The sequence below is a fragment of the Barbus barbus genome (assembly GCF_936440315.1).
Source record: "Barbus barbus genome assembly, chromosome: 31".
In the NCBI taxonomy this organism is placed as follows: domain Eukaryota; kingdom Metazoa; phylum Chordata; class Actinopteri; order Cypriniformes; family Cyprinidae; genus Barbus; species Barbus barbus.
Genome location: NC_136759.1, coordinates 8,578,704 through 8,589,456, shown reverse-complemented (window position 1 = coordinate 8,589,456; position 10,753 = coordinate 8,578,704). Strand labels below are relative to the sequence as shown.

The 10,753-nt window shown below is 38.4% G+C and overlaps 1 protein-coding gene across 1 annotated transcript; it reads right to left on the bottom strand.

Annotated features, from left to right (window-relative positions):
* Nucleotides 1–5,517: 5,517 nt before the first annotated feature.
* Nucleotides 5,518–7,062, bottom strand: LOC306851050 (somatostatin-1A). The gene is made up of 2 exons (XM_079387097.1): nt 6,836–7,062; nt 5,518–6,008 (listed from the first exon to the last, which is right to left on the bottom strand). Exons 1-2 carry the CDS (start codon nt 6,971–6,973, stop codon nt 5,802–5,804), a joined length of 345 nt encoding a protein of 114 aa, XP_079243223.1. The 5' UTR covers nt 6,974–7,062; the 3' UTR covers nt 5,518–5,801.
* Nucleotides 7,063–10,753: the final 3,691 nt, after the last annotated feature.

Here is a 10,753-nt window from a genome sequence, read left to right as displayed (position 1 = left end):
GCTCTTTTGCTATTAATGCCACCACAGGAAATATCAAACACGCAGAAAGAACAACCTGACACCACCCGTTGCCCCCGGAAATGCGCCTACCTTTTCACACAACCGCCCCCAAAAATGAATTAGGCACTTTAGGATGCAATATTGGCAATTGTAGATTGAAGTAAATGCGACAATCTCTTAAGACTTCTTTTAAAGTCTTTAATTAGCTGTAATAAATGGAGATGCTGTGGAGTGTCGTATTGAAGTGCATTGAAGGCTTGCTAATCACTTTAAAAGCTCTGAGGCAGATGTCAAGATTTGTGTGACGCGTGGCATGAAAATGTGAACCATATAAAAGGATTTTTTGTCCCTGTGTATTTGTATGAGTGGTATAGGTATTGACGACTTTTGAAATAGAGGGATTATACGTGGGTGGGTGGATATGGACCCCCATGAAAGAATAGGAAGGCTGATGCCACACACATACATATGCACACATATTCACTAGTACAGTAAATGAAAGCATAGGGAGTACGCATTATTATTACTATAATAAAAATATTTATACTTGGGGAAACAATTATTATATATACAGGTCCTTCTCAAAACATTAGCATATTTCAGCCGACCAATAAAAGAAAAGTGTTTTTAATACAAAAAAAGTCAACCTTCAAATAATTATGTTCAGTTATGCACTCAATACTTGGTCGGGAATCCTTTTGCAGAAATGACTGCTTCAATGCGGCGTGGCATGGAGGCAATCAGCCTGTGGCACTGCTGAGGTGTTATGGAGGCCCAGGATGCTTCGATAGCGGTCTTAAGCTCATCCAGAGTGTTGGGTCTTGCGTCTCTCAACTTTCTCTTCACAATATCCCACAGATTCTCTATGGGGTTCAGGTCAGGAGAGTTGGCAGGCCAATTGAGCACAGTAATACCATGGTCAGTAAACCATTTACCAGTGGTTTTGGCACTGTGAGCAGGTGCCAGGTCGTGCTGAAAAATGAAATCTTCATCTCCATAAAGCTTTTCAGCAGATGGAAGCATGAAGTGCTCCAAAATCTCCTGATAGCTATAGCTGCATTGACCCTGCCCTTGATAAAACACAGTGGACCAACACCAGCAGCTGACATGGCACCCCAGACCATCACTGACTGTGGGTACTTGACACTGGACTTCAGGCATTTTGGCATTTCCCTCTCCCCAGTCTTCCTCCAGACTCTGGCACCTTGATTTCCGAATGACATGCAAAATTTGCTTTCATCCGAAAAAAGTACTTTGGACCACTGAGCAACAGTCCAGTGCTGCTTCTCTGTAGCCCAGGTCAGGCGCTTCTGCCGCTGTTTCTGGTTCAAAAGTGGCTTGACCTGGGGAATGCGGCACCTGTAGCCCATTTCCTGCACACGCCTGTACACGGTGGCTCTGGATGTTTCTACTCCAGACTCAGTCCACTGCTTCCGCAGGTCCCCCAAGGTCTGGAATCGGTCCTTCTCCACAATCTTCCTCAGGGTCCGGTCACCTCTTCTCGTTGTGCTGCGTTTTCTGCCACACTTTTTCCTTCCCACAGACTTCCCACTGAGGTGCCTTGATACAGCACTCTGGGAACAGCCTATTCGTTCAGAAATTTCTTTCTGTGTCTTACCCTCTTGCTTGAGGGTGTCAATGATGGCCTTCTGGACAGCAGTCAGGTCGGCAGTCTTACCCATGATTGCGGTTTTGAGTAATGAACCAGGCTGGGAGTTTTTAAAAGCCTCAGGAATCTTTTGCAGGTGTTTAGAGTTAATTAGTTGATTCAGATGATTAGGTTAATAGCTCGTTTAGAGAACCTTTTCATGATATGCTAATTTTTTGAGATTAAGGCTTGAACTACTTCAGTTGCGTTGTAATGAATCTAAAATATATGAAAGTCTAATGTTTATCAGTACATTACAGAAAATAATGAACTTTATCACAATATGCACAATATTTTTTGAGAAGGACCTGTATATATATATATATATATTATATATATACTGTGTGCATTTAAATACATACATTTAAAAATATTTAAACACTTTTCAAGCATCTCAACTTTCTTTACACACATGGTTAAGAAATAAAAGCTAATCAAATTTTCTTTTGATTTTCTTTCATAAAACCATAACTGAACAAGTTTATGGAAAATAACCTAGATTTCTTCCCAGCTATGCTTGATGAAAGCTGTGCTCCATATTCATAATCTACGTACATACAAACTTAATATATATATATTATATTTATAAATCATATAGGTCCTATATAATAGACAGTGGAAATAAAAGTGCACAGTTTAAATTAAAGTTAATGTCGGTGACAATAGCCTCGTGGTTAGTGTTCTGATATGCAACTGTGTTCATGGTGACTCGAGTTCAATTCCTGTCTCGAGGTCCTTTGCTGATCCCGCCCCTTCTCTCCACCCAATGCTTTCCTGTCTGCTCTCTAGTATTGTGTGTGTGTATATATATATATATATATATATATATATATATATATATACCCACATAGCAAATGTTTTCTGGCCCAGCTCTGGCTCCATGTTTTGTGGATGTTTTCACACACCATTTTTAAACATATGACATGGTGGTTGTTTTTCAGTGCAACATACTGTATGGTCAAAGAACAGACACAATGTATGATTATATATTTTATTTATTATTATTATATTATTAGTAGTTCTTTCTCAGTATCTCTAAACGGTTAAGCAATGCTCTGTATTTGACTGTTAACTAAATACAATTAAGGAAAACATGACATACTTTTGTAGGTCCATTTTAAAGGGACAATTCATTCAAAAATAAAAATTAACACTCTCATTTGTTTCAGTGTTGTATGACTCATTCTTCTGTAGAAGATACTTTGAAAAATGTGCCAATGCTGTTTTGTTCACACTGGTTTCAAAAGGTGAGTAAATGATGACAGAGTTTTCATTTTTGGACGTATACCTTTATATTATAATCTATTATAGGCTACTTGGAGATTGGTGATTCCCAAACAGTTGTATGTGGAAACATTTTGATTAGTTTTGTTTGTTTTTTTCCTTAAAATAAAGTAATAATAGGATAAATTATGTGACACATTAGAAGTAAATGTGCATTTACCTGTGTGAATTTAATTATAATTTACATGATGCATGATATAATATGAGAAAAATGTATATTTGTAGTTTGGTGTTGATAAAGATACTGATCAGGCTGTGGAGGCTGGGAAATACTGGTTATTAAAAATAAAAACATAGAAGAATATGATGAAAGAAAGAAAGAATGACACAGGGTACTCACACCAGACTAGCTTATATATATTTTATTAGGCCACAGATACATTTGTAGAGATTTTTTCCAGGCATTGTTGTAGCTACACACTGCAGTAGTCACCAATGACAGCTAATCTATTGAAAAAAATAAATGCATTAATTAAAGCCCCACAAATTAACTATATAAAAACTACACATCAAAAGAAAAAAACAACGACAACAACAACAAAAAAATATTAGCCTAGGTTAGCATAAGTTATTCACTTCTTGTTTGTTTTGCTGTGTTCTTGTAATCAATCAGGCAAAACAGCTTATAGACGATTTATCATATTATTACACAAACTATGCATTATTTCGACACTCTTGCAGTTAATGCTTTAATGCTGAACATTAATATTAATAAAATAATTTTCGAAATATCCCTAGACTGCCTGCACTCATAGCAGCCCCACTCTTTTTATCTATTATTTTCTCGCAGCCCTTATTATTATTTTCACCAGACCATATCAATAACAAATTCTCAATTGATAATTAATAATTATTTTTGCGCAAATCATTGTTTTGTGAAGTAGCTGTTTGGGAAAGGCTTTAAGACGAGAATCCTCTGCCGGCTGCTTCAGTTGTTATGCTTTCAAATTTCATGCCATTTGTATGTATGCAATTTCACAGTATGTTCACCTCCTAGATTACTACACGTGTGAAGTCACAGTTCTATAATGGTACAATTTACACAGGTCAGTGACATTTTTTGTATGACATTAAAATTCTTTTTAGAATAATTGTGATTATTTCTGAGATTATTACTTCTTTTTAATTGCAGGCAAGCAGCCTACATTATGATACAGTACAAATATTTGGAGCATCCCTTATTCTGCGTCTTATTTTCTTAAAGAATAAACACTTATTTTCTCAAAGAATAAAAGATAAAGAATCACAATTGTCCCTTATTTTCCATTTCTGAAGTTAATTGGCAACCCTAATGATGACGTAATTATCTCTTGACTTCCCTGACAGCTGCACCTTGTTCAAAAAAAAAAAAAAAAAAAAAAGTCAGTTGTTGGAGATTATATGCTGGGTTGTTTTCAACCAACAGGGTTAAATGTTTAACCCAACCTTCTAGGCAGTAACCCAATCGCTGGGTAAAAATGACCCAATCGCTGGGTTTGTCCATATTTTACCCAGTGCTGGGTTGTAATTAACCCAGGATTTTTTAGAGTGTATATATATATATATATAAACTGTGTTATATATGCATATACTGTGTTTACTAGGCTTACTATAGCTAAATACAGCATTGCAAAAATTAAATTGAGTGGCACGATAACATTATTCCCAAAGTGCCATCATTACCCAAGTACCATCATGGACACTAATATACAAGTGAAACACATTACACAACTGCAAAGCACACATAAAACTGGTAAATATAAGTTTATATTTTCATGGTTTTCTTTGTAGATATATTTAAAAGAGAAGTGTGCAATCAGGGATGAAGGACCAGGAGAAAAAGAGTCAGTAAAACAACCATCAAGTGAACAGCTCCTGCTGTCTTCCTATGTCCTATTTTCTATAAATGTCAGAGATAATGGTGTGCTTTAAATGTAGCTGCACATACCCAGAATGAGGGCAGTAAGAGCAGAGGCCATATATGTGTCAAAAGAAAAAACGCTGAACATGGCACGTTCATAATATAGAAAAGCAGTCTCCAGTTCTGTTGGCAGGTCTCCCTGTCAATCTTATAATCTGTATTCAGCCTCAAACCAGGCTGCACAGGGAGATAACACACACACACACAGTGGGCAAAAGACCTGTCAGGTGGCAGGAAGACACACACAAACCCATAATTGTTTGAGAGCTTTCTTAACTGAATCGCTTAATGCTGAAAACGAAAGGTTATTAAAAGCCTCTGTGATTCACCAGCCAAATAGGGTCTCTCTCTCCTTCGTTCACGTTCACTTTGGCTCTTAAATGGCTCTGAAAGATTTCCACACAGTGCAGGTCACCACTAAATTACACCTTATTGATAAGATGCCAAGCTCACACCTGCCATCACTTTTCATATTTAGCATTGCATAACTGTTTGGTGAAGTAATTGCAAAGATTTATTGATTATATCTATATAAAAACATCTTCCTTCTCCTGGGAAGAGGCCTTCCTCTGTTTTCTTTGGACATTCCCATGCCTTTGGCTTTTACACACTAGCACAATCAGTGCTGTATAAAGAAGTCGGTATGTGTTTAAGTTAGTGGGACAAAGCTGCATTATGCATTGGCTCTGAAACATAGATTTTATTCAAACAAACAATTAAAAATAGTGATATCTGCTCAAGTACAATTAAAAGCAGATTTGCACACATCCGCAAAACATTCTTTCCGATGACACATCAATAACCTCGAAAAACATAGTCAATGAGAGCTATCATCGTTGTTAAACGACAAATATAATCGCTTTTATTTTCTTATATACATTTTAGATAGGATGAAGAATACGTGAAAGACGGGAAAATTAAAATATGAAGAAGTAAAAAAAGAATAAGTCAAAAGGAAACGGTGAGAAATTAACACGACGTGAAAGTTTTCCAGAAGAAGTTCTTGCATCCGGCTTTGCGCTCGCGAGGGGCCAGCATGGGACCGGCGGCGCGCTCCAGCTCCAGACGCACTTCATCTTTCTCCACAGCGCGAGACAGATCCTCGGGCTCCAGCGCCTCGTTTTCTGCTTGCACGAGGTCTGAGAGCAAGTCTGCAAGTGTGTATCTGGCGAGTTCCTGAAGAAATTAAGAGAGAGAGAGAGAGAGAGAAAAAAAACTTTAGTATGTTGCCAAAGGTGCGCTCGATAATGTGAACACTCTCAGAAAAAAGGTTCAACGCTGTCACTGGGTTGGTACCCTAGGGTACGAAAACTAAAAGTTACATCTGTGTATCTTATTTGCCCCTAAATGTTACATATTAATACCTTAAAGGTACATATTAGGACCTTTTAAAAGCGTAACGCCCCAGTGTTGTACTATTTTTCAAATAAAGAAAGAAAAATCTAAATTAACGTTTGCACAAAGCGAATAACTGTCTAAAAATGTAGGCACTGATTTAGTTTTACATCCATTTTTTTAAACGTTGTTTTAAATAGAGCATAAGTTTGCAACTTTTATATTTTTGCTCCATAGAAATCTTTTAACTTCAGTCGGACTGGCAACCGACATTCGTTATCTGACTTTATTTCCGGTTTATATGTAGACAAAGAATGTATAGTCTTAAATGTTTAACGCTTAATAACGTTTAATGTTATTCATCTTAGATATATTTTCTATTTTTTCTGCCATGGAACATTGCCATTTTTTACCTTTTCTAATTACTTGATCATCAGTTTGTTTGCGTGAGATTATATGAATCATAATCAACATTATGCAAGTTCAAAATACCTTTTTATATATTCTCCATGAGTTGTAGAACTAAGTCTCAAGATGTAGACGCTTCGATTTCAGCACCATGGACAGTGATTTTAGTTTGTTTTCTACCGTTTCAGAACTCAATCTAAAGTAATTTATAACATATCAAAAACTACCAAAGCTAGTCATTTATACATGCATTCGTTTACCTGTTTTCCAACCGGGTTGAGGAGAGATCTCTGCAGAAGTTGGCGGAGTTTGGCGTCTGTCGGTGCTGCTGAGACGCTGCTGACAGCGAGCGCGAGGGTCAGGAGCGCCAGTGCGCACTGGATACGCGTGGAGAGCATCTTTGAAAGTATTGATTTGGTGGGAAATTAAAAGAAGAGTGTTGCGTCGGTTAGCGCTGCGCTAGTTGTAAGTTGCCTCTTCTATCTCTTTGCTCCTTCTGTTGCAGCTCATTCCTCCAAAGTTGCCTTTTAAACGATCCGCCTGACGTCAGGAGGAGAGGGGGGTTTCCTCCGCGTGCGCTCGAGTGATGCTGAGTGACAAAGATGACACAGATTAGGGGCGTGAATCCTACAGGAGGTGAAAGGGATTGATGATCGATTTAACCTGCAATGGTCACTCCAACCCTGCACACATACTGTATTTTGTCTCTGTGCGTGTTTGTCAGAGTTTCTATACCCGCAACAAGGATGGTAAAATCTGAAATCACTTACAAAACTCAATAAAATAACACCTAATAAGAGTTTTTGAAGAGTTCAATGGAAGGGAAATATACCTTTAAAAAAGTAAAGGGTGTAGCACACATCACCTCTTAAAACACTGCATCTAGTCCTCACTAATGTGTTTGTGACTCAAGAATGAATGAAAGAGGATAATTTCACAAAATATTCTGCGGGTGGTGAAAAAAGGCCGTCAGAATATAAAGATAACTATACAGTTATACGAATCTAACAGCAAGTTGTGGGGATTTTGTTCATTTAAATTTAAAAATAACTAGGCTGGTGCCATAACACACTCCTGTTATATTGCCTCTTCAGAATCTGTATATAATCATAAAAGATTCACAGGAAACAAAAAAATAAGAATTAGAAATTGGTTTAAAATTGCACAGAAATCATATTCCTATAGGGCAGATTCCAGTGCTGGTTTCAAGTGGGTTCTCTGGTAATTCGCCCAGAGCAAAGACATTAATTGATGGTGGTTTGGTTTACACCGCCTCATGCGTGTGCGCATTGACGTCAAGGTTTCCGAGAAGAGCCTTGTGTCCTACTGCTTTCCCCGGGCCGGGCGGAGAGTGGATCTGTTTGCCTCTTCCCTCCGTGGGGGTTCTCGGTCGCCTCCGTTCTTCTAATCAAGACACAAGCACCGATTAAGTGATGGTAATGGCCAGTCATGATCCACGCCGTGCGCGCCTTCTGATCCGTGATGTGTTAGAGTAGAACTCGCTCTAATTCCATTGAACCCGTGGGGACGGTGTGACGGTCGCACCCGCTCATGGCCTGCGAACCCGGTGACTTTAGACGCATCCGAAGCAGCATTATTTACGCAGTTACTATTTTTCGCATACCAGCACGCTGCAACCTCTGTTAAGTGCAAATGAATGTCAGACTAACCCTTACCGACAGTATTTTTCACAGCCTGTATTTTTCAATGCTAATTGCAGTCATGTGTGCTTCGAGCGCACGCAGTAGCCTTTGGCGGTTGAGACTAAAACATATTTAGACACATTGATGGCAATGATTTCTATTAGTGCTATAGAGTTTGGCAGAGGCCACCGAACTGCATAGGCCTTCTAAACTTTCATGAATAAGTTTTGAGATTTAAATTCGCAACATTCTTGTCAGTACATGCAAAAATTCACAGGCACACACAGTTAAACACAAAGGCCATGAAAAGTATTTGGATTTTTTTCTTAGATCAAATCAAGTGGCATTTATTTTAAATAAAGAATGACTTCACAAAAAGTTATGTTTTAAATTATTAAACATTAGGGGTGGGGGGGGGGGGGCATAATTTGTTGCCGATTAAGCCTATAAAATATGCAAAATTACTGCAAAACAGCAAAAAAGTGAAGTCACTTCTGAGAAACGCTTAATTTATTTGCAGATGATACTTGGTTTTTATATTTTGCTACTAATTCGATAAAATTCATACATTAATGTGCATTTTAAGCATTCAAATAAGTTTAAGTACTTCAACATTTGCAAATACAGACACTCTTACCAAGCGCTCTCCATTGGTTTAACAAACCTGCAGTGTTTTAATTAAAGCTTCGGTTTATTGAAGGCAGTTTACAATCTCATTTTCTCTTTTCTCTGTAAAACGGATGTTGGCCTTTTCTCATTATAATGAATGTGCTGATTGAAGTTAAAATTGAGCAGCTGAAATCCTACACTGCAGCAAGAAAAGGCCTTTCTGATTAACCACACAAACCAAAGAATTTTTAATTTTTAGTTTAATAAAACTAATTGCTAATCAGAACTGGGCTTCAAACAGCAGTCAACTGGTTCCCCAGTCACTTTTCTGTTTGATTGTGAGTCAGCCTTCAGGTTTGGGAATGCTAATTTAAGGTGCTTGCTAAGGGTGATTTCCCTAACATCAATTATTAAACTTACGAGTGTAATTTGTCCTGAGACATGAATGAGAACACAAATTAAAAACATTTGTTTCTCTATGTGATAAACCTGTGCTTTCACCTGGTGTTGCAAACTGCACTTTGGCCTTTCTAGGAAGTTCATCCAAAAGTGAAAATTCACTGAAAATGTACTGACCTTCAGGCCATCCAATATATAGAAGAAAAATGTAACATTAAATCACTTGCTCACCAGTGGATCCTCTGCATTGAATGGGTGCTGTCAGAATAGTTTGTTACATTTTATATAGCACTTTTCTGGGTACTCAAAGCGTTTTACATTGTGAGGGGGATCTCCTCAACGACCACCAATGTGCAGCATCCACCCGGATGATGCAACGGCAGCCATAGTGCGACAGAACGTTCACCACACACCAGCTTATTGGTGGAGAGGAGACAAAGTGATGAAGCCAATCTGTATATGGGGATGATTAGGAGGCCATGATAGTCAAGGCCAATGGGCGAATTTGGCCAGGATGCCGACGTCACAGGATGCCGACGTCACACCTCTACTCTTTTCAAAAGACATCCTGGGATTTTTAATGACCACAGAGAATCAGGAACTCGGTTTAACATCTCATCCGAAGGATGGTGCTTGTTGACAGTATAGTGTGTCCCTGTCACTATACTTGGGTGTTAGGACCCACACAGACCACAGGGTGAGCACCCCCTGCTGGGCTCACTAACATGTGCACCTCTTCTAGCAGCAACCTAGTTTTCCCAGGAGGTCTCCTCCCATCCAGGTACTGACCAGGCTCAACCCTGCTTAGCTTCAGTGGGTGATATGGCTGCCGGCTGAATGAGAATGAAAGTCTCAACAGCTGATAAAAACATCACAACAACCCACAAGTAATCCACATGAATCCAGTTCATTAATTAACGTCCTGTGAAGCAAAAAGCTGTTTGTAAGAAACAAAAGCCATCATTAAGACGTTTTTAACTTCAAACCATTGTTATTAGCACATACAAGTCCTCTATCCATATTATTGCTTTCTCTGGTGAAAAATGTATCTTGTCTGGATCTAGAGAGAAATATCCACAGACCAAGCATCGTTTACAAGCAAAACCAGCCCAAAACAGTTCTAAACAAATATGTCGGTGGATTTTGATGTGAGAGTACAACATGACTTTTTGTACTTTTGACTGGAGGACACGTTATTATGGATTATGGACTCATATTTTGGCCAGAAGCAACGGTTTGAAGTTAAAATGTCTTAAATGATGGATTTGTTTCAAACATGCAGCTTTAATTTCATAAGGCATTAATTGATGGAGTCATGTGGATTACTTGTGGATTATTGTGATGTTTTTATCAGCCGTTTGGACTTTCATTCTGATGGCACCCATTCACTGCAGTGGATCCCTTGGTGAGCAAGTGATATAATAATACATTGCTCCAAATCTGTTCTAATGAAGACATGAACTCATTTACATCTTGGATGGCCTGAGGGTGAGTAAATTTAAATCAAATTGTAATTTTTGTGTGAAC